The 23017-nt window shown below is 39.0% G+C and overlaps 5 protein-coding genes across 9 annotated transcripts; 3 read left to right on the top strand and 2 right to left on the bottom strand.

Annotated features, from left to right (window-relative positions):
- On the top strand, nt 134-8162 carry LOC18775850 (C2 and GRAM domain-containing protein At5g50170). Of its 2 annotated transcripts, none has more exons than XM_020564445.1 (11): nt 134-881; nt 1723-2919; nt 3046-3228; nt 3303-3586; nt 3823-3939; nt 4270-4532; nt 4654-4828; nt 5253-5528; nt 5616-6492; nt 6965-7575; nt 7699-8162. In XM_020564445.1, exons 1-9 carry the CDS (start codon nt 533-535, stop codon nt 5838-5840), a joined length of 3069 nt encoding a protein of 1022 aa, XP_020420034.1. In that variant the 5' UTR covers nt 134-532; the 3' UTR covers nt 5841-6492; nt 6965-7575; nt 7699-8162. The 2 variants fall into 2 exon arrangements, with proteins under 2 accessions (XP_020420034.1, XP_007210860.1); XM_007210798.2 differs by having other exon boundaries at nt 6965-7595.
- Nucleotides 8880-13018, top strand: LOC18776168 (protein NBR1 homolog). Of its 4 annotated transcripts, XM_020564166.1 has the most exons (9): nt 8885-9154; nt 9862-10539; nt 10726-10753; nt 10835-10994; nt 11093-11216; nt 11309-11560; nt 11724-11873; nt 12026-12583; nt 12701-13018. In XM_020564166.1, the coding sequence occupies exons 1-9, from the start codon at nt 9131-9133 to the stop codon at nt 12797-12799; spliced, it is 2073 nt and encodes a 690-aa protein (XP_020419755.1). In that variant the 5' UTR covers nt 8885-9130; the 3' UTR covers nt 12800-13018. The 4 variants fall into 4 exon arrangements, with proteins under 4 accessions (XP_007210352.1, XP_020419754.1, XP_020419753.1 ...); XM_020564165.1 differs by having other exon boundaries at nt 8884-9154; nt 10726-10994; XM_020564164.1 differs by having other exon boundaries at nt 8884-9154; nt 9862-10753.
- On the top strand, nt 13635-17537 carry LOC18775678 (serine/threonine-protein kinase HT1). Its single transcript, XM_007209240.2, has 7 exons — nt 13635-14275; nt 14555-14695; nt 15172-15304; nt 15458-15653; nt 16470-16594; nt 16682-16840; nt 16960-17537. The coding sequence occupies exons 2-7, from the start codon at nt 14559-14561 to the stop codon at nt 17272-17274; spliced, it is 1065 nt and encodes a 354-aa protein (XP_007209302.1). The 5' UTR covers nt 13635-14275; nt 14555-14558; the 3' UTR covers nt 17275-17537.
- LOC18776610 (pentatricopeptide repeat-containing protein At1g08070, chloroplastic) lies at nt 17615-20033 on the bottom strand. Its single transcript, XM_007208740.2, has one exon. The coding sequence runs from the start codon at nt 19889-19891 to the stop codon at nt 17792-17794; it is 2100 nt and encodes a 699-aa protein (XP_007208802.1). The 5' UTR covers nt 19892-20033; the 3' UTR covers nt 17615-17791.
- Nucleotides 21631-22641, bottom strand: LOC18776000. Its single transcript, XM_007209002.2, has one exon. It carries the CDS (start codon nt 22496-22498, stop codon nt 22061-22063), a length of 438 nt encoding a protein of 145 aa, XP_007209064.1. The 5' UTR covers nt 22499-22641; the 3' UTR covers nt 21631-22060.

Here is a 23017-nt window from a genome sequence, read left to right as displayed (position 1 = left end):
TTATTTATACAATCGATCTTGAAAGAAGGAGAATCAAACTTCAGATCTCGCGAACAAATAACTTTAATCACTTGAGTTATAAGTCTCTCTTTCCTTATGCGGTAATTCTCAGTGTGATCCTAATATCTCCAAAGCCTCAAAAACAGCATCAATGTATTGTGGGGAAGCAAAGTCTCATTGAACACAAGAACAATACAAAGAACACAAAAGTCACAAAAGCTGATAAGGCAAACCGTTTTGAAGAAAGAAAATTTAATGAGGCTCCCTCCATGTCATTGACCTGCTTTCCTCCAAACGCAAGCCAAAACCGACTCACTATTTCCTATTTTCTTGTCACATCCATCGTGTCCATTTTCTGTTGCTTCCACGTTTTCTAATGGCCTCTTACTCACACTTCCTTCTTGTTAGACATCAACAACACCAACCCTTTTCTCCAACTTTCAAACGCATCCAAACTCACCTCTGCTTAGGCCCCTTCTCTGTCCTTTTGCTCACAAATTCTACAAGATTTCTCTAAAGCTGTTGTTGCACCATGAGCCTTTACGTGTATGTAATGGAAGCTCAAGACTTGCGTGTGAAGGAGTCTTATGTGAAGCTTCAGGTTCGGAGGCACAAGTCCAAGACCAGGATTTTGAGAAATACCACCAACCCAGTTTGGAATGAAGAGTTTGTTTTCAAGGTTCATGACATGAATGAGGAGGAGCTTCTTGTGTCTGTGTTTCACCATGACGACGAGTCTGGCTTGTTCAATGGCGATGACTTAGTGGGTCGGGTTCGGATTCCGGTCTGCTCTGTTGCTGCTGAGACTAATTGCACCCTGCCGCCAGCTTGGTATTCTCTTGAAAGTCCCAAGACTGGGAAATTTATCAATAAAGATTGTGGTTAGTATACTTCTATGTCTGTTTGCCTTGTTTTCTTTCAATGGTGGCTTTCAAGATTGTGTTTTTGTAGATTAGTACTGCATATGGTTGGTGATTCTTAAAAAGTTCAGACTTTTAAGTAGAACTTGGATTTACATTGATCTTACCGCATTCTATCCACTTTCTTATACGATAAAGATATCGTATATCCAATGAGGAGGAGTTGCTATGAAGATGATGAGAAATGCTGGTTCGCTTGCCAATAACTGTTTTGATTGTTGTAGTGGATAATGGATTCAGAAAATTTAAGCACAATGAGTTATGGTGAATTCATGTCTGCAGGTGCATTTGAAATCGAATGAAAATCGAGCGTGTTTGACCCTTTTAGTGGGTTGTTGTCATAGCTTTTAAACAAGATTATTGATGTCCTGATGTATATTAGTTTCGTCAAGGGTGATGATGATTGTTCATTCTCCGCGTGAATTTCTTGTCTCACATCTTAAGGAAATAAAAATATGCAATGTTCAAGGTACGAGTTATCTATTTGAAAGACAAAAGTTAGGGTGTGTTTTTCTCAGTAGCCCTGAGTAGTCAGACAGTAAGTATATTTTTCTTCCTCTTAAATGTTGGGAGCAGTTTGCAGTTTGTCACATTGTTATGTGATCATGGGAAATATTCGGGTAAGAAGGAATCTTTGTTTACTAAATTTACTAGATTGTCTTCCTGTTAGGCCTAACCTTTAGTTTGTCAAACGAAGTTGCTGACTCGGCCATTGATGTGGTGCATTATTGTCCTACTAGCATTTTAGCATCAACCGAGATCTCTATATTAATTGTGGAGAATTTTTGTGCTACAAATGCAGGGAGAATTCTTCTTACTCTTTCTCTGCATGAAAAAGGCCATGATCACCTCCTTTGCGCACAGTCAAATATAAGCATTGAGGAACCTAAAGAGTTGGACAGTCCATTTATGTCATCTCATGGTGTATTTGGTTCCAAATCTCCACGTGCGAAGATACCAGGAGGGAAACAGTTAATGAAGGCTATTATAAGACGTGTGGACAAGCTTTTGCATAAAAACGATGAAGCTTTAAAAACAGATGATTCTTCAGAGTTTTCTAGTTCAGTATCTGACTATGAAGATTGTGTGGAGGAACATCATACTATTTGTAGCTTTGAAGAGTCTCTTGAGCTGATGCAGTCGAGAGTAAGCGAACAACAAATGCCAGAGAATCTGCAGGGGGGAATTCTTATTGATCAGGCATACTTTGTCTCACAACATGATCTTAATGCATCTCTTTTCACCCCAAATTCACAGTTCAGGAGAGATCTGGCAGAACTTCAGAGGACAACAGATGTACATGAGGGGCCTTGGACATGGACATCCGGAGAGATCCCATGTTTGACACGATTTGTTACCTACACAAAAGCTGCCTCAAAGTTAGTTAAGGCTGTCAAAGCCACAGAGGAGCAAACGTACATGACAGCCGATGGAAAGGAATTTGCTGTATTGGCCACTGTGAGTACACCTGATGTTCCATATGGAAATTCATTCAAGGTTGAGTTGCTTTACAAGATAATGCCTAGACCAGAGCTACCTTCAGGAGAAGAATCCTCCCGTCTTGTGGTATCCTGGGGCGTTAACTTTCTCCAGAACACATTCATGAGAGGCATGATTGAAGGAGGAGTTAAGCAGGGACTTAAGGAGAGTTTTGATCAGTTTTCCAGCTTGCTGGCTCAGAATTTTAAAACGCTGGATTCCACAGACATGTCTGACAAGGATCATATCTTGGCAAGTACGCAGGCAGGACATCAATCAGATTGGGAGTTGGCGAGAAAATACTTCTGGAATCTCACTCTAGTTACCACTACTTTTATGGTTCTGTATGTCCTGGTTCATATTCTACTTTGTGAGCCCAGTAAACTCCAAGGATTGGAATTTAATGGACTTGATTTGCCAGACAGTGTTGGAGAGCTCATCACATGTGGAATTCTAGTCCTTCAATTGGAGCGCATCTATAACATGGTTTTACACTTTGTACAAGCTAGGTTGCAGAAAGGTAAGCACATTATATTGCATGACATGAATTTTACTAAAATATTCGAGCCTAAAGCACCTTCGCACTTGAGGTTGCATCTTTAACATTGTCCTGGGATTTACACAAGCTGGCCATCTATTACAACAGGAGGTGATAATGGAGTCAAAGCCCAAGGAGATGGATGGGTTCTTACTGTTGCTTTGATTGAAGGGAACTACTTAGCATCCTTGGATTCATCTGGGTTCTCTGATCCTTATGTGGTTTTCACCTGCAATGGTAAAACAAGAACAAGCTCTGTCAAGCTTCAAACTAGTGATCCTCAATGGAATGGTGAGGACTTTTTATTCCTTTTCAATTTCTTTTCACCCATATATTGACTTATGGCTCATGGAAAAATGATGCAGAGATTCTCGAGTTTGATGCTATGGAAGAACCTCCATCAGTTTTGGACATTGAAGTTTTTGATTTTGATGGTCCTTTTGACCAAGCTATGTCACTTGGGCATGCTGAGATCAATTTTCTTAAACACTCAGCTACGGAACTCGCAGACATGTGGGTCTCCCTTGAGGGAAAGCTTGCTCAGTCTTCTCAGTCAAAGTTGCACTTAAGAATCTTTTTGGACAATAACAAAGGAGTTGAAACAATCAGGGAGTATATGACCAAAATGGAGAAGGAAGTTGGAAAGAAGGTGAGGACTATGTATCATAATTTCTTCTTTCTTTTATTTGCTTCAGTCTCTCATAGTATCACGAATTCTACATGATAGTACAGAACTCTCCTGTACCTGAGTTTCCCACTCATAGGTTATATTTTTGTTGCTTGTGTGGTGCCTTCTGCATGTTCAACATGCTTCTGTTGAACCTACAATTGAGCCTAGTTTCTACTGTAGAAGTTGATCTAACTCCTTCCTTGGTTTTTTGACAGTTGAATCTACGATCGCCTCATAGAAATTCAACATTTCAGAAATTGTTTGGGTTGCCGCCAGAAGAATTTCTTATCAGTGATTTTACATGCTCCCTGAAGAGGAAAATGCCTTTACAGGTGCCAGCTTTAGTTTCTAGGATGCTATTCTACTTTTTGAAAAAAATAAATTACAGTCAGAATTTATAGTTCTTGACTCTCAACTAAAGATTTTTTAGATCCTCTAGCAGCTCTATTAAATCTGATATTTTTTTACCTCAATTTTACAGTATAAGAATGATATGATTGCTTCTATGTGTGAGAGTTTGTCAGTTGCTTGAGGAATGGAAATGTCTTGTACTCAGCTTTATAAGTGATCAGTGGCTTAAGATGAAACCTGTGTGTGTGGTGTGTGTGTGTGCATATCTGCTTTATACTTTTAGTCTCTCTTATGATGACTTTTTGTTGCAGGGCCGACTCTATCTTTCTGCGAGGATAGTTGGGTTTTACGCAAACTTGTTCGGACACAAAACAAAATTTTTCTTTCTTTGGGAGGATATTGAAGATATCCAAGAGCTTCCCCCATCCTTATCATCTGTAGGTAGCCCTTTGCTGGTCATTGTTCTGAAAAAGGAGCGAGGTCTTGATGCAAGGCATGGTGCGAAGTGTCAAGATGAAGAAGGCAGGCTTAGATTTCATTTTCAATCATTTGTGTCATTCAATTCAGTCATCAGGTAGTGGTGTTAGGAAACTACATAGTCAAGCAATCACATTCAAGACAAAGATGATTTCCTTTTGTCCAAAGTATTTGTACATATAGAAGGCTTTTGATGACTGATTATGTTTTCCTGGCAGGACAATAATGGGTTTGTGGAGAACAAGAACTCTGAGTCCTGATCAGAAAGCACAAATTTGTGAAGAACATAATGATCAAGATGACAGGTCCACAATGCTTGAAGACACTGAATCCGTACTTAATCTCGAGGATGCAAAGATGTCCAAAGTGTATACTGCAGAACTACCTATTAACGTAAGTCGTCAGTTCTGTTCTTTTCCCCTTGTTTATTGCTTTGTTAAGTGTTAATGTAGGCTTCTGCACGATTTGCTATTCAGCTTTGAACTTTGTTTCATTAGTAAAAACAAAGGATTAGACTCAAAGAATAATGCTCTTTTGGTCAACCAAGACGGTTGCTCATAACATGTGAGACTAACAATATCAAAACTATATATAAGTATTCATTGAAGATAAGCATTCTTCAATGAATGGTTCAGTGATTGGAGTTGTTTTTCTTAACAATTATATGTTAGAAGAGGCCTTTTGAACTTGTAGTTGGATCTGAAGTATAAGTTAAGCAAATATCTGAAAACTACTGATTAATCTAGACGTCATAAACTTACATATACCCATTAGATTTGTTGTACTAGTACTGAGACTCTGCTGGACAACGGTGCAGACAAAATCTCTGATGGAAATGTTCGAAGGAGGAACTTTGGAGCACAAAATAATGGAGAAATCTGGTTGTCTTAACTATGCAACTATTGCATGGGAACCTACAAAAAAGCTGGATGTGTTTGAGCGTCATCTGTCATACAGATTCAACCGCCAAGTTTCGATCTTTGGAGGAGAGGTCACATGCAGACAACAAAAAACTCCCATTGAAGATGGTGAAGGATGGGTTGTGGACGAAGTTATGGCCCTGCACGGTGTTCCATTTGAGGATCACTTTCGTGTACGTGACATGAAATTCAAAATTGCTAGCTTTTTGTATCACTTATCATCTCTTGAAAATTAAGATAGATTTTCTTTCTTCATGCAGGTTCAGTTTAGGTACCAGATTGAGAATTCTACCCTGGCTCATAATGCATGTAAATGCAATGTTCATGTCAGGGTCACCTGGCTTAAAAGCACAAAATTTCAGGACAGGATCACACACAACATTATAGAGAAGTTTGCCCATCGACTGAAGGAAATATTCGAATTTGTAGAGAGGGAGAGTCTTGGCACCAAGACAAGAGGACACTTCCCTTTGACACATACTTAATCATTCACATTCAGATAAATCATAAATTCTTTTTGTGCTCAAGTCCTAAAGCTGATAGCAAATTAGCAATGTAGTTGAAAACAGGACATGCTCTTTAAAAGAAACTTTGCCTTTTACTTTCCCTACTTTCCTCACTTTCATTATAGTTATTTCGGGACCCAATTGTTATTTTTTTTTTTAATATTCTCAAAAGTTTAGGAAAGCTCCCTTTGAGGAGAACTTAGCCACTTTTTGAGTTTTCACTAGACTCGAATTTAAACCTGGATATAGAAGAGAACGATCCTTATCAATTCAATTAACCCTCATTGGTGATCTAATTGTTAATTTAAATAATAAAAAGTGTTACCAATAAATAATCCAAAGTATGTTACATCTTTTTTGCCGCCAATTGTATACAAAAAGAGAAAAAGTTGACGCCAATGATATCCCATATATTTTCTCATAATATTCTTTTGCCGCCCTATGTGAACAATCCACGAAAGGTAAAGTTTTTAAAAGTCAAGGGCTCAAAGACTTAGAAATCTTTATATGTCTGATTTATTTTCTCCAACTTCAATGTTTTCGTTTCTTCATTATCTATCTGTTACCTTGTTATGGTGGAGCTATGGCGTCCACCACAGTTATCAAGGTGCGATATTTTGGAACTTCCAAGGTAAGAATTTAATTTAATTTATTTAGTTTCAAGTAGGGTTTGTTATGGTTTGACTGATTGTTGAGAAAAGTTTGGGGAAGAGATGAGAATTTGTAAAATTTGACATAGAATTGAGTTTATAGATTGATAAATTTGAATATGGAATTTTGATCCTTGGCATCCCAGATTGATAATTTTGATAATTTCTGGGAAAGACTTCATCAGTTTGATCGTTACTGGCCTTACATGAGGTTCAATGGTGAAAGGGGTTGATCTGACTAAATCTGATTAGTTTTTTGTTAGAGGTGGGTCAAATTTGGAAAAGAAATTGTTTGCACTTACAGAAATTGGAGACAGATTTGATTTTGTTTTCCATTTGTACAAGTTTTGTTGGTCATATTGAATCAGTCAGAAGTTTTGATCTTTCAAATTGCGTTATGTATTTATTTGGTTGCTTTTGAATGTTTCTAACAAGTTGCTGGTTGTGCTAAAGGTTAAACTTGGGGACAAACTGAGGTATTTCGAAGCTCGTGTTGATAAGAATGGTGAACTTGATCTTAACATGGCTGGATTGAGGGAAAAAATTTGCGGTCTTTTTCACCTCCCACCTGGTGCTGACATTACTCTAACATATATCGATGAAGACAGGGATGTAGTAACTCTCGTGGACGATGATGATCTGCGAGATGCGATGAGGCAGCATCTTAAGTCCTTTAGAATTGATGTACTGATGAATGATGACAAAGATGTTGGTAAATATTCAAGCTCCAAAAGAAGTAAAAGTCAAGGGAAGGATGCTGCTAATGTGACAAGTGATATGGAGATGGTGGTTCAACCTTACCCCGATTATTTTGATGATCTTGATCTCCTTGCTGATTCTGGGGAGACCAACAAGGCTACTAGCACAAGTTCTGCTTCTCCTCCAAATCATAATGAAGATATGAGCAGAAGCAATGCTCCTCCACATTATAATCACCCTTTTATTCCAACTGTGGCATGTCTTGAATCTGAAGCCGTAGTAGGTGGTATGATGTGCCACACTGGTTTTCGCTGCAGCATCTGTGGTTGCAATCCAATACTTGGATCCCGGTTCAAGTCGATAGTGTAAGGAAGGAACTTATTGTGTATGTCTCTGATCAAATGGTCAATAAGCTGCTGATGGAACATGGTTACATGGTTGAACTCTTTTACTGATGCCTTTTTTTTTTGCTGGTTTGTTTTCTGCAGGATTGAAGATTATAGCCTCTGTCGAATCTGTGTTACGAGTCGGGGTAATGTGACTGATTACATTAGGATTGACCTCCCTGTGTCTCCAAAAGGGGATGTTTGAGCAAATTGACCACATTGTGCTCATAAAAAGAGGCCTTGCTGCTTTGGCTAGTGCAGCAATTTTGAGTCTGATGGCCAAAGGTTCACAAGGTGTTAAGGAAGCTGATTGGTTAGAATAAGATAGTTTTTTTTTTCTTCTCTCTCTCTAATATGAGTTGATTTTCTTTTTCTCCGTGGAGTTGCCCTTGCAAATTTTTGTGCATTGTGTGGCTTTGAAATTACATGCTGGCTTCCAATTAGATGTTCTGTAACCATTGGAATAAACTTTTGGTCGAGGTTTGTTATTATATTATTACAGTTTTGTAAAATACAAAAAAGAAGTGTGTTCAAATCAAACTGTGATGAGGAAGTGTTTTACCCTACAACTTCTACATTAGACTCCCAAATTATCCAAAAAGGAAAAATATATACAAGGTCAACATCATTATTCTCTCATCTCATTTTCATTATCTCGTGCTTGATAATTGTATATTTATCAAGATTTGAGTTTGGAACATCTCATTGTTATATGGTGTTACAGTTCACTTACATTATATAACATGTATTTTATATATTAATATTATACCTTCATATTATATCACACGTAAATAGTCCTGATCTCTTGGACTACAGGAGTCCAAGAGATTTGTGGTCATTCACCGTTGGATGTAAATTCAACGGTTTACTAACTCTTACACTTTTTTTAAGAAACTTTTTTGAACCATTAGATTAATATCCAACGGTAGTAGACCACAATCTTTTGGACTCCTGTGGTCCAAGAGATCGGAACTGCACACGTAAATTAGTAACACAATACAACAATTAAACCTCACACCCAAGAATTTTCCCTCCAATAGAATTACACGCATAGGTGAAATTTAAAGAGAAAAAGAAAAGCTACATTCCAAGACCAACAAAAAAGAAAAAAGAAAAAAGAAAAGCTACATCAATACATGTGGCGTCTGGAAAAACAAATTAAACAGCAACTAGTGCTATAAATCCACGTATGAGGTTCCAGATGTTTACGATGGTCTCGTAACCAGCAGAGTATTTCCGCTCCTTAATAAATCCGCAACTATCTTTGGCGAGAAGAAAGCCAAAAGTCGGTCTAATTTTCTTATTCGCTAAGATAAAGTGATTTATAAATACACAGCGTATCAATGCTTTCGTTTTGCAGAGGAGGTAGAGAGAGAAAGAGAGGCGGTAATAGCGGCTGACGGGTACGCTTGGGCTCCGATATAACCTACGATTTTCTCGTTCTCAACAGTTCTATATCATCTAGGGTTAGGGTTAGGATTTTACTTTTAGATTGGATTTGCAGAACACTTGTTCTCTGCTTGTTTCTGGAGCTATGGCGTCAACCATGGTTATCAAGGTACGATTTTTAGTAACTTTTATGATATAATTTGACTTTTTGCCTACTGGATTTATTTTTGCTCTTTTTCGTTGACATGAAATGTCTGGGGGAAGGCAGTGGAATTTAAATTTGACATGGAACTGAACTCGGGGATGGAACGGGGCTATAGATTGAAGAATCTGTGTTTGTTTTTCCTAATTGGAGAGGGTGGATCAAATTATGATTTCGAATATTGAGTTTTCTGAATCTTGGTAGCTTTATTAGATTGACTGTTTTCTTCATTTCTGGGAAAATTGTTCGTTTTCTGAATGATCGGACCGCTAACTGGCCAACCATAGATGGGGCTCAATGGTGGCAGTTTTTGTTAAGCTTATCTCGATTGGTTTGATTGTAGATGGTTTGAATTTAGGAAAGTTTGTTAGTGTTTTCATAGTCTATGGTCAATTTTGATTTCCTTTTGTGTCATCATGGTAATAGCTAAGCATCGAGTCTTTTTCCACGCTAGATGATGACATCATGTTATACAATTACCGGACGCCCTTAACGGATGATAAATGTTTTGTTTTCAAATTTTTAAAAATGTTCTAGCCAAATATTGGGATGTTGTATAGCTAACTGTTTGTTACTGTCGTAAATGAGTTGAAAGCATATGATGCCATCAAATTACATTTTGTGGTTATTTGGTTACTTTTGAATGTACTAACATGTCACTGGATGTTTTGAAGGTTAAGTATGGGGATACACTGAGGCGTTTCAATGCTCGTGTCGATGAGAACGATCAACTGGATCTTGACATGGGTGGACTGCGAGCGAAAATCTTCAGTCTTTTCAATTTCCATCCTGATGCTGACATTGCTATGACGTACATTGATGAAGATGGAGATATAGTAACTCTTGTTGATGATGATGATCTGCGTGATGCAATGAGGCAGCAGTTGAAGTTCTTGAGAATTGATGTACATATGAACAATGACAAAGCTGGCAAGTCATATGCCAAATCAAGTGGAAGTTCTACTCCATTAAGGTCTCCCAAAGGCACATCTCCAATCCTAAATTTCAAAACTGGCGCTGCTGAAGTTTTGAAGTCCTTGCCAGAGCCGCTTCGTGAATTTGTTTCTAAGTTGCACCTTGAGTTGGCTTCACAGGCCGAATCCTCTAGTCCAGTGCTTGCAGACCTTGTTAACCGCTTTTCAAACATGGGGATATCCTACTTGATTCCAGATTCCCAAGTTCCGGTCGGTGGAGATTCAGCCACACAGAATGGTTTCTCGAAGATCCCTACGGCTCCTTCAGCTGCCGCTAATTTAAATGATGTGAAGGATGATGGCAAGTCAGGACCCATCCTGAAGTCAGCATTTGAGGAATCAAGCTCCAATAAAAGTCAGGCAATGGGCGCTGTGAATGTGAGTAAGGATGTGGGGTTGTCAGTTCCACCTTGCCATGCTACTGTTGATCTCAATTCCCTTCCTACCGATTTTAATCCATCTGTACCTGCACCAGTGAATTGTGCACCAGTGGGATCAAGTCTTCACACTAGTGATGACAGGAAGGAGACTAAGGAGTTTAATAGTCTTTTTTACCTTCCACAGAAAAATTTCGAGAAGTCTCTTGGTTGTGGTGCGTCTACAAGTTCTGCTATCCCAGAAAGTGTGATTAATGATATGAGCAGTAATCATTTCAACGAATGTCCATTTACAGGGACTGCAATTGCAAACCAGTCAGCCAATCCTGCTGTATGTCGACGAATTCCTTTTAAAAGGAATCACTCTGAAGCAATGGGTGGCATGTTCCACACAGGAGTTCGCTGTGATGGATGTGGTTGTCATCCAATAATTGGTCCTCGGTTCAAGTCCGTAGTGTAAGGATGAAAAACTAATTATATCTCTGATGCTAAGATGGTAACGAAACATTATTGATTTCTCATAATTGATGTTGTTTCTGGTTTGCTTTCTGCAGGAAAGAAGATTATGACCTCTGCCGTATCTGTTATTCAAGTATGGGTAATTCGAGTGATTACATTAGAATTGACCACCCTGTGTCGTATCGGCATCCACGGCCCTTCAAGGGGTTGTATGAGCAAGTGTGTAGATTCCTAAGATGTTATCTTCTGCTTTTTATACCATTGTTATTTTTATCATGAATTTGACCTTTTCTTTTTATCTTCAATGACAGCCTCCATGGGTTGGTCCTCCAGTATTGCCAAAAATCTTGAGAGGTTGTAGTATGAAATCAGGCCGTCCTAAGCTTGACAGCCGCTTCGTATTGGATGTCAACGTGATGGATGGTACCTTAATAGCCCCATCTACTCCATTTACCAAAATATGGCGGATGCGCAACACTGGTGGTTTGATCTGGCCTCAAGGAACACAACTCATGTGGATTGGGGGAGACAGATTTAGCAAATCAGATTCAGTTGAGATAGAGGTAGCATAACTTTGACAGTTTTCTGGAATTGCTTGAGTAATGCATATTAGTTTCTTATTTATTTCCTTTCCATATTTCTTGACTTTTACATGCTAATTTTCGTCCACTTCCATTTCAATTCTTTGTTTTGTGTTTTTTGTTAAAATATTTTGATTCTTCTCAGATTCCTTCTCATGGTGTGTCTGCTGACTATGAACTTGACGTTGCTGTTGATTTTACTGCACCTGAGTCACCTGGTAGATACATCTCGTATTGGAGGATGGCATCTCCATCTGGACAAAAGTTTGGGCAACGTGTTTGGGTTCTTATACAGGTATTTTCCTCATTACAAATCAGATATGATTGTCATCCTTTTGATGACTTTCACTTTAATTATCCATTCTGGCAGATGCTTCCCAGAGTAACTTTACGTCTGAGGCCCATAGTAGTTGGACAAATTTACTTATCTTTTGGCCTCCTGTGCAGGTTGATGCTTCCTTGAAGGATTCATTCTTTGGGAGCTTTCAAGGTTTGAACCTGAATCTTCCTCCTGAGATTTGTGGTTCTAAAGAACCCGAAAAAATAGATGTCAACCTTAAACCAGCTTCTGGAAATGACTTTATTGAGCCCTCTGGCTCCAGCTCAGTTAAGGAGCCAGTGAAGCACATGCCTCATCAACAGCCTGAAAATGACCAGGAGCTCCACTTCCCTATAAATGATAACTTGCTGGTTGGCCACAGCGGTTCAGCACCTACTGAGCCGCAGAATTCAACTGTCTCGTATCCGACTGTTGATATCTTTGAATCAGCACCACCCTCCCCCAAATCGGCACCTGTCGTCAATGCACCAACATCATCTAAAGGGACCAGTTCAAATACTGGCATGGAAGACACCCTCCTAAAGGAGCTTGAGGAGATGGGGTTTAAGCAGGTCAATTTGAACAAGGAGATTCTGCGTAGGAATGAGTACAACCTGGAGCAGTCTGTGGATGACCTCTGTGACGTTGCTGACTGGGATCCTATCCTTGAAGAGCTGCAGGAAATGGTAAGTTGTCCAAGCCAAGCATGATGAAGTATTGGACATTTTGTCTCTCTTTATAGTTTTTGGTGTATGTGAGACTTTCAGAGCCATAAGTTCTAAAAAGTGATCGCTTTTGTGCAGGGCTTTTGTGATGCGGAAATGAACAAGAAGCTGCTTGTGAAGAACAATGGGAGCATAAAGCGTGTGGTTATGGATCTCATCAATGGGGAGAAGCTTTAGATGAAAGACAACTACTACTAATAATAAGTCTTGTTATTATAAATAGTACATATATATCAGAAATAATGGACTGGCATTTGCCATGCGATGTGCTGCTTTGCTTTGGACCATGTGCATCTTTTGATTAGTATGTAATCATGTATTTAGTATTTATACTGATATCTAAGTTATGGATTTAAATTTACTATATTTATGGATGTTGCCTATCATTTTTATTTATTTATAGGTATTTTTTTGGTCGAAATTATATTTATAGTTTGGTTGGGCAATTAAAGTGTCTCGTCGCTGAGCCGTCTCGTGTGCATTTTGGAACTTACCCGTCTTGCACGGCAATTTGAACGGTTGAAGCAACTTATCCTCTCTCTTTTTTCTAGTCGATGTTGCAACATCTCTCTCTCCTCTTCTTTACCACCGATTGCCTCTCATCTTTTTAACTGCCCCCACCCCTCAGCAGCATTAGCTGCCACAGTTTTCCCTCCTGAGGTGGAAGACATATAATGATTTGTCCAATAGTGAAATGCATCGACACTGAAATGGCTAGTAACGGGTCTAGCACAGTAAAAAAGAGCATTGATAGATAAGATGTCTCATATTCTAACTCCCATAATATCTTAATTGTGTGTGTGTGAAATCTTCATTCCCTGTAGTTTAAATTACCGCTTGTAGTTTAAAAAAACATTGAAATGCCTTCACCAATCGTCTGAGTAACAATTGATGGTGGATTTTGGGTTTGATGTGCTAAACTTGTAAATGCATCATAATTAGACCATCTTCAAAGTTAAAGGCATATGCAAATCCCAATTATGGTTTTGTTCTTCTTAGATTTCCATCACAATGTGGTACAAAATGGTTGGTGTCAAAGCCTAATGAATTCCTATATCATCTTTGTTTCAGTCAAAGCCTATCTTCCATTGAAGTGAAGTACAAGTAGACCAAAGGTAGTCCAGTCCAGGCTCTTCTAGTCTTCTTATTCAGTGTCTTTACAAGTTTACCCCCCATGTTGGCAAGATCAGTTTCCATGTGCTCTTGATTAGTTTATTGGATGGCTCCCACAGACTTAAACTACAATATTCATTACTCTCTCCCTCTCTCCCTCTCTCTCTTTCTCTCTCTCTCCAAATTCTTAAAAGTTGAAACATAGACTCAATCCCCTTCCATGATTCCGTCTGCAGATCAAGCCTGAAGTTCTGTGCCCTCGGAGATTAATTAAACTTATAAACCCATCAAACCCATTTAATTAATCTCAATGATGGCCATGGAATTTTAATGAAACTACTCTAGTTCTTCTCACTGGGAAGAGCTTGCTTATTGGTTCCCTTTCCTGGTTTGCCTTTCTGAGGGATCTTTCTCTTTTCCCCATAAAAGTTTTCAAGAAAAATCTCTTTGGGCATTGAGCTTTTGTTCTGGGGTCTGCTGTCACAATCTCTCTCTGGTAGAACATGTGGGGTTCCATGCTTTTGCCTCCTCTAAGGACATGTAAGTTTATCCAGTACCTCCTGTGAGTTTTGAGCTCTGGGCCTTTTATTCTTGAGATGTGTTTAGCAGGCACAACACACACTGCAACCCGCTCTGCTGCACAACATTCCTTGTTTAGTTTCTCTCTTTCATGTCAGCTTATCCATCCACAGCTTTAATCAATGATCTTTTCAAACCTTTCCCTTTTGGGTTCTGAACATATATGATTTTGCTATGACATGGATGATGGGTGCTAGAGTTCATTCCTAGATTTTGATGTTGAATTATTTCCTTGTATAGAAAGATGGAATCTGGGAGTAGGTTTTACTCAGCTGATGCTGATGAGTTCAGATTGGATGCAAAATGGCTGATTGATCCTAAGCATCTGTTCGTTGGGCCAAGAATTGGAGAGGGAGCTCATGCCAAAGTGTATGAGGGCAAGTAAGTTGTGTAGCTTTACTTAAGTTTCGATTTTTCTCACTTCAATTGTTTGGTTTGCATAAGTGAAAACCTTGTGTGTCTTGATTTTGGGCAATGCCATTTCTGCGGCTTGCCATTTCTATTAGTTGAGAAAAATACTGTTTAGATTTGCAAGTTTTTGGGCCATCTTTCTTTAGATTCGACAAACCATTAAGTTCTTTGCTGGGAATAGTCATATCTTTTCTGCATTTTTCTTTTTTGTGTTTGCATCAGCTATATTTGGGGTTCTGCTGAACATGTAATCTATTCCGGTAGGATCCTAGAAACGGTTAAGTTCTCACTAAATTGTACCTCACTAGTTGCCGATGAATTTGGTTTGAGCTCAAAAAATGAGTTTTTAAGCAATTAGATTGCAAGTAATTATAGTACAATTTTGCGTCCTGTTATGCTGCAGTTATCTCACTCCATTATATTTCGGCTTTTTGGATTCCAATCAGATACAAAAACCAGACTGTTGCAATTAAAGTTGTTCATAGAGGAGAAACTCCGGAGGAGATCGCCAAGAGAGAAGGACGGTTTGCCAGAGAGGTTGCAATGTTGTCTAGAGTTCAACATAAAAATTTAGTGAAGGTTGGATTTAATTTGAAAATTATGGTGGTCATTTGCCTAAGTTCTATAGTTTGTAAATCATTGTGGTGACTGGTGACAATAGTCAGATTATGTAGTCATAAATATCAAATTGTTGTGTGTCAACATAAATAAAACTACCTTGCCTCTCAACAGTTTATTGGTGCCTGCAAGGAGCCAGTAATGGTGATCGTTACTGAGCTTTTACTGGGAGGTACATTGCGTAAATATTGTCTGAACATGCGGCCAAGGTGCTTGGACATACGCGTTGCTGTTGGTTTTGCACTCGATATTGCTCGTGCAATGGAGTGCTTGCACTCTCATGGGATCATACACCGTGATTTGAAGCCTGGTAACTTTTCCCTTCCCAGTTTTAACCCCTTTGAATTCAATAGGTGTGATTAGGTTTCAGAAGGTTTAGATTCACAAACTGTATCAGAATTGGATCACATTCTATAGATAAGTTCTTTATTCTGAAGTTGCGATGTAATTCTCTGTTTACATTTTTCTTTTTCTTGTCTTGTAATTTTCTCTAATAATGACTGACCAATTCTGATGACTCTGTATTATCATATTTATTTTGTACGTAATCAATATCTTCTGACTTATATCTGCCATAACTGCTCAATCACCCAACTTTCTTTTGGTATTAAATTATTAAAACTCTTGTCCTTGTTTGCATTACCACGAAAAATTTCGTCACTGCTGGTGATACCTTCAGCTGGGTTTTCCTTTCTGAAATGTTATAGTCTTATATTTAAATTGCCAGTTTTGACTGCATTATACTTTAGGAAGATGGCCCTTCAAACAAGATAGCTTCTGTTTGTTGAATGATTTCTTTGTATATAGCATGATTTAATGCATTGATGTGGATGGGTGAACCATTTGTTACATTTCAAAGTGTGCATTTGTGCATTATTTGTATTTATTGGGAAAATATATATAGTTAGCTACTTAATGAAGATGGGTTCAGTTAGAAATATCTCACACTTATAATATTATTTTCTTGTTTTTCTTTTTCGAAGTAATGACTGGTCTGCCATTGGTATTAGTTAATGCATTGATGAGGTTGGCTGAATTAGTTGCTGTGTTTTGAAAGTGTAAAGTTTCCTACGCGATACCTTTTTACTCATTTGCTTATTTATTCTTTACATTTTTTATGGTGCAGAGAACCTACTCTTGACGGCAGACCACAAAACAGTTAAATTAGCAGATTTTGGGTTAGCAAGAGAAGAGTCATTAACAGAGATGATGACTGCAGAAACTGGGACATACCGTTGGATGGCTCCAGAGGTACTGCACTCCTTCCCCAGCTCTCTTGTGTATCGTCATGCATAAAATCACCGGCTTATTTGAGTTGCTTTACCTATTTGTTTGCAGCTGTACAGTACTGTTACATTAAGGCAGGGAGAGGGAAAGCATTACAACCATAAAGTGGATGCCTATAGCTTTGCAATCGTTTTGTGGGAACTCTTACACAACAAGTTGCCTTTTGAAGGCATGTCAAATCTCCAGGCAGCATATGCAGCTGCATTTAAAGTAAACATATCTTCCCCATCTATACGATATTTCCCATCTTAATTATTTTAGTTACTTTCCAAAATGCTTGTGGTACTGCTAAGTTTTACTGATGATGTAAGGGTTATTTTGCATTTCAGAATGTGAGGCCTAGTGCTGATGAGAACCTCCCGGAGGAATTGAATATCATCCTAACTTCCTGCTGGCAGGAGGACCCAAATGCTCGACCTAATTTCAGCCAAATAATTCAAATGCTACTTGATTATCTTTACACCATATCTCCTCCTGAACCTGCAATTCCATCTCGAATTTTCACTGAGAACACTGTCTTGCCACCGGAGTCTCCTGGCACAAGCTCCTTGATGGCAGCACGCGATGGCTCAGGGGAGACACCCAAAGGAGAAATGGAAGACAAGCCAAAAGGATTTTTCTTCTGCTTTAACCAGTGTTATTGAGTGCTGATTAGTTGATGAGAAGATCTATAACCTCTGCCCTTCCTTCGGGTCAATAATGTTCGAAGGGCTCCTAAACAATAGAATCTAGTCCGATTAAGTACATTTTGTTAACATGGTAAATGTTTAAGCTGATCAAAATCAATGTTCATCAAGTTCAATTGTCAGATGAATTCCCCACTTTGTATCTATTGAATGTTCCACTGGATCTAGTCAACATGTAGGATCTTACCTGCGATTCGATATCTTTAACATCTAGTAGCTAATAGTTTGGAGCTGGGTTTCATTGTGATGCTTGAATTTAAATTTTTGGACGTAATTTTATCCCAACTGACAATTTGAATTGCATCCCAAAAATTGGCTCAATCAATATCATGAACATGAATTACATGATACTAAGTGGAAAATTTGCTTTAATTCAAAAATATCTTAAAACATTTTAGGAATTGCATGGCTGGGACTAAGGATGCACTAGAAACGCCGGTAGACTACATCTCAAATACAAGACACGTTGTAGAATTCACCAATAGTCATTGCAGGAACATGACCCTTCTTTGAAATGATGGAAGCGGTTCCAATCCCTAACAACAATTTGTCTGTTAAATACCTTTGATATCATCTTTGTTGCATTGTGGCAGTCCGTACAAACTCTAAGATTTTTAGATATTCTAAGTGTAGTTCCAGGAAGTGTTCTGATAAGACCAAAGGCAATGGCCAACTTCTCACTGTGGTGGGATACTGAAGCTTCCTTCTCATCTTCTTCTGCATCTAGTCTTGCATCTGTTGTGTAGGGCACATAACCAGCTTCCTTAATCCGTTTCATCATGTCGTGAGTTGCATTGTAAACCTCCTCCAAGTGTGGACATGCTTTGTCCTCAGCAAAGAACTCATAAATCACTCCATCCAACTCAATCAGGCTACATCCCGGAGCCTTCTCTATTCCCTTTTCTCTCATTTGATCTCTCACACGAATAGCATCCTCGCGCCTATCTACTGATGCGTAAATATTTGATAGCAGAATGTAGTCTCCACTATGAGGGGTCTCCAAACTGATTATGTGTTTTAATGATTCTTCACCAATTTCAACATTTTTATGTGCTCTGCATGAAGCCAATAATGTCCTCCAAACAACTGCATTGGGTTGGATAGGCATGTTCTTGATGAACTGATATGCCTCTTCTATCAACCCAGCTCGACCCAATATATCAACCATAGAACCATAGTGCTCAATCCTTGGTTCAATTCCGAAATCTTTAATCATGCTGGTAAAAAGGTTTCGACCCTCATTAACCAGACCTGCATGACTACAAGCAGAAAGAACTGCGATGAAAGTCACATTATTTGGTTTTATATTCTTCTCCTGCATCAATTGAAAGTATTCAAGAGCCCCTTTTCCCTGTCCATTACTAGCAAGACCTTGAATTAGTGCTGTCCAGGAGAAGACGTTTGTTGAAGGCATCCTATTAAATACTTCAATTGAACTATCTATACACCCACATTTTGCATAGAAATCAATTAGTGCAGTTCCAAGATTAACAGTGAGCTTCAGTTTCTCCTTCTTTATATAAAACTCAACCCATTTACCAGTTTTCAAAGCTCCAAGGACAGCGCACGAATAAAGAACACTAACCATGGTAACCTCATTGGGATCCACATTTGCCTTTTGCATGTCATGAAACAGATCAAGCGCCTCCCTGCATCTATTTGCTTGGCTATAACCAGAAATCATTGCACTCCAAGCAACAACATCTCTTCGATCCATTCGATCAAAGAATCGTCTTGCAGTCTCTACCTGACCGCATTTAGCATACATATCAACCAGAGAAGTGACTAAAGCAATGTTACCCTTGAGTCTATTTGCCTCTATATAGTCACCAATCCACTCTCCCAGTTCCAAATTGGCCAGTCTTCCACATGCTGTCAAAACACTAGTCAATGTAACCTCGTCAAACCCAACACCCAGTTTCAACATTTCATGGAATAGCTTCACCACCTCGTCCCAACACTTATTCTTCATGTAACCCGCTAACATCGAATTCCACGCCATACGAGCCCTTTCTGGCAATCCATCAAACACACGGCGGGCAACCTCAAGTTCCCCACAAGTTGCATACATATGAATCAAAGTGTTCTCAACGAACCCATTTGACTTGAACCCACATTTCACAATGTGGGCATGAATCTGTTCTCCTTCTCTCAATGCTCTTAGTTTAGAACAAGCCTTCAATATACTAGAAAGAGTGAATTCATCGGGTTCAGCCGAGCTTTCCTGCATTTTTTTAAACAAAAGAAAGGCTTCAAGAGGGGACAGCTTGTATGTGAGGCTCCTTATCATAATGTTATAAACCAAAGTATCGGGTTCGTCGAGGTTGTGAAAAATGGATAGAGCATAGTCCATGGCATTGGGGAGAAGTATGGCGGCAGATTCCAGTAAGTTTTCGGTGATGGTGGGGTTGAGGAGGAGCCGGGTTTTGATCAGGTGGGCATGCACTTGGTTGAGGTCTCTGGTGGTTTTGCATTGTTGGAGAATTAGGGTTTTAGGATTGTGTGGGAATTGGGGAATGGTCGTTATGGCAGTTAAGGGTTTGGCGGGAGAGATAGGAAAGGCTGTCAATGCCATTTTGTTCAATATTGGGTTCTTTGTCAAGCTCTTAAATGGTACCCTGTCACTATAATAGTGTGCCTATAATAGTAGTATATGCAAAAAATGTGATGTTGCAGCTTACTTGGTATGTTATGTTTTTCGAGTGAATTCGGACCACACATTCAAATAAGAATTTACTAAACCAACATCTTCATTAGAAAAAATTGCTCATTTTTCAAGATTCTAATGTGAAAATCTAGTGTGGTATTGAAGGCCAGCTAAGCTTTGAGAAAGTTTGTGAATTTAACATCATGATGGAGACTGATCTTGATACCCATTAATATATTATGCCTCTGGAGGATGTAACCTTGGAAAGGAAGAAAAAATATCCAATTTTAGGGTCACCTCCTTCCAGCATTACTAGATTCATATGCTTGAATCAACTGTTTGATATAGACAAAAAGATAGAGAATTAGATACCACACTTATCATTTTAGAATAAAAGCAAAACATTTCTGTCTATAAATTGAAGCTTAATGCTCCTAATACTTTCAACTTGTGATTGCAGAAAAATGAGCAGAAGCTACGAGTACCCAACCAAGCGCCAAAATGGCTCGGATTATTATTCTCATGTTCAAAGGATCGTAAGAGCCCCTAGTGTTCTCACTGAAGTCCCTCACTATGGCCAAACCCTTTTCAACAACCAAGCCAGTGTAAGAGAGGACTATGGCGGTTACCAGGAAAAGCAGCGCATCCCTGAGGCTCACAAGTCAGTTAAAGTGACTGAGAGAGTCACACAGAGTGACAAGAATGGGAACCGCGTCGTTTTTGAGGAAACCGTCGATGTTCAAGCTGACGGCTTCATCGAGGACAAGCACAAGGGATTTGAATTGTGCAAGTGGAAGACCTTCAAAGGGCGTTAAGGCTTTTGGAGAGCGTCGGTCATAAACTAGTGTGCTACCCTACACCACCAGTTACATAAATAAAGTGCCTGTCTTTTATAAATGCTGAAGTTCCTTGGCTCTTAGTAGGATGCCATTGTCAAGTTAAATGCATTTCACTTATTAAATAAGCAAGTTAAAGTTATAGTTATATTTGCTGTTATTGCTGTTCTTGTTCATAGTTTTGATGGGTTACTCCTCTGCTGGTATACTGCTCTTGTTATTAATGCAGCAAAGCAATGGCCGTATGAACATCAGAGATGTGGCCTCCCATTTGCTTTAACTTTTTCTGTTGAAGTTGAAGGAATGGACGACAATACATATACTAATACTACTAGAGGTACAAGTTATGCAGAAAAATGGCCTCCAAGAGCCCTTCAGAAGCGTTTTCTTTGATAGGTCAAAGGTACCAAATATTTAACTGGCTTGCTTGAGCCTGCCTCAGCCAAGTGCTGCAATATTGATATGTATGGCTAGCATAGGGCTTGAGCTACCAACCTAAAGTAGTTAAGTTCAGCCAATTCATTGGAATATCAGATGACAAGAGTACCGTGATGTGGGGGAAAATATGTTTATATCGAATCGAATCGTGCTTTCCACATGTCTTATGCCATCTTTGTTTTGAGCACCTGATCTGAAGCCCATGGCAGGGCATCTATCAGGTTCCAGGACCAGCACCACAATAATGTGGGGAATAACTTATCATTTTCAAGATCAAATTGGACTATGCATCTGAAGAGATTCTAAAGCAAAGGTCTCAACTTGTAGGGTATTTGATCCCCAAAAGAAAGCATTGATCCAAGCCTTATTTAGGTAATGATAAAAGCTGGTATAGAACTGAATATAGTTTTGCATATCTTGTCACTTCAAAATCAATCATCTACAGATCTCACCAAACCACCACCAGCATCAAAACACAAAACATAGATAAGAAGCCATAAAGAATACATGGAGGAATTCGGAAAAAGGCAAAAGAGGATTATTCTTAAGCATAGGTACACTGGCACGTAACAACACAAACAAACAAACACAAACACACACACACAAAAAAAGGTCCATTCAGACTCCTCTTATTAATGTACTTCTGGTGTAAAAAGTTATAGGCACAATGACCCAAGTATAAGCTCTCCCCACCCCATTCCCCTGTTTGCTATATTAGAAGAAAATTGCGATGGTAAGGTAAGCTTGAGCTGCAATTCACATTAACAAGAACGAAAATCCTGCGAAGAAAAAAAGAGACAAGAACCTCACAGAAGGACCAGAATTAAGTATCATTATCAGGTGGAACATCAGCCTCATTAAATCTCCTTGAAGACATTTTATCAAACAAACTTCTGAGGCTGTGCTTGCTCTCCCTACGCCTCCTAATGACTCGGGTCGGACTATCCAGCTTATTGAATGGATTTTCATCAACGAATAACCCAGTCTCTAACCTTTTGGACACAGCCACAATCTCATAAGCATCCCATAGTGACTGCCCAAAGTCCCATGCTGCATAACCACTAGCCTGATTACTAGCTGATGTAGACTTTCTCATCGCTTCGAGCTTGAACCGAGACGGTAATCTGCCTGTGAAATTTCTCCGGTGAGCATCAAATTCGGACGTGGGCCTAGAGCCGCTGGAGTGGCTGTACCAAGCTTGTGCCACAGCCTTGAGAATTTCAAGTTCTCTGTCATCCTCAGGCTGTAACTTTTTCTTCATGGTTGTTTTTCTTCTCTAACAAAGTCTTGTATGGGCCATGTTATCTTGGGAAAGTTAGAGCCTCACATCGCTACCATTAGAAAGGAGTGAGATAAGTTGGCAAATCACATCCTTTTGGTGACATGATGATTTTATCTTTCATGGGCATGTGAGGTGAACACATACAAAATGGAAAATAAGCATACAAAGTGGGCTGGGCAAGGCCCCATTTCCATTCATGGTGCTACCAAAGAAAAGACATCTCTCTTATATTTTTTTAAATCCATATTTTGAAAACAAATGTAACTGGTTAAGAACAATTAATAATTTAATTAGGTAAACCTTTTTATGTATTAAAAAGGTTAACTTCGTAATAAATCTATGGTTACAAAAAAAGTAATGTTGCAGATATGGACTTGGTCAAGTTGGTTAGAGCGGATGTGATTCCCATTATGCACGTGAGTTCGTTTATATAAAAAAAGAAGGTAATGTGATTAAGAATTTTTAACTTGTGCTTCTATATATATAAAGTAAAAGGCA

This window comes from Prunus persica, chromosome G5 (assembly GCF_000346465.2).
Source record: "Prunus persica cultivar Lovell chromosome G5, Prunus_persica_NCBIv2, whole genome shotgun sequence".
Classification (NCBI taxonomy): domain Eukaryota; kingdom Viridiplantae; phylum Streptophyta; class Magnoliopsida; order Rosales; family Rosaceae; genus Prunus; species Prunus persica.
The sequence above is the reverse complement of the archived record's forward strand: the minus strand, read 5'-3'. Positions and strand labels throughout refer to the sequence as shown.

Bases quoted from the DNA above. Each gene is read 5' to 3' on its own strand.
- LOC18775850 (XM_020564445.1), top strand. From the start codon at position 533: ATGAGCCTTTACGTGTATGTAATGGAAGCTCAAGACTTGCGTGTGAAG. The intron at 882-1,722 runs GTTAGTATACTT...CTACAAATGCAG, and splicing joins ATTTATCAATAAAGATTGTG to GGAGAATTCTTCTTACTCTT. The intron at 3,940-4,269 runs GTGCCAGCTTTA...TTTTTGTTGCAG, and splicing joins AGAGGAAAATGCCTTTACAG to GGCCGACTCTATCTTTCTGC.
- LOC18776168 (XM_007210290.2), top strand. From the start codon at position 9,131: ATGGCGTCAACCATGGTTATCAAG. The intron at 10,995-11,092 runs GTAAGGATGAAA...TGCTTTCTGCAG, and splicing joins CCTCGGTTCAAGTCCGTAGT to GAAAGAAGATTATGACCTCT. The intron at 11,217-11,308 runs GTGTGTAGATTC...CTTCAATGACAG, and splicing joins TCAAGGGGTTGTATGAGCAA to CCTCCATGGGTTGGTCCTCC.
- LOC18775678 (XM_007209240.2), top strand. From the start codon at position 14,559: ATGGAATCTGGGAGTAGGTTTTACTCAGCTGATGCTGATGAGTTCAGA. The intron at 15,305-15,457 runs GTTGGATTTAAT...GCCTCTCAACAG, and splicing joins AACATAAAAATTTAGTGAAG to TTTATTGGTGCCTGCAAGGA. The intron at 15,654-16,469 runs GTAACTTTTCCC...TTTATGGTGCAG, and splicing joins ACACCGTGATTTGAAGCCTG to AGAACCTACTCTTGACGGCA.
- LOC18776610 (XM_007208740.2), bottom strand. From the start codon at position 19,891: ATGGCATTGACAGCCTTTCCTATCTCTCCCGCCAAACCCTTAACTGCC.
- LOC18776000 (XM_007209002.2), bottom strand. From the start codon at position 22,498: ATGAAGAAAAAGTTACAGCCTGAGGATGACAGAGAACTTGAAATTCTC.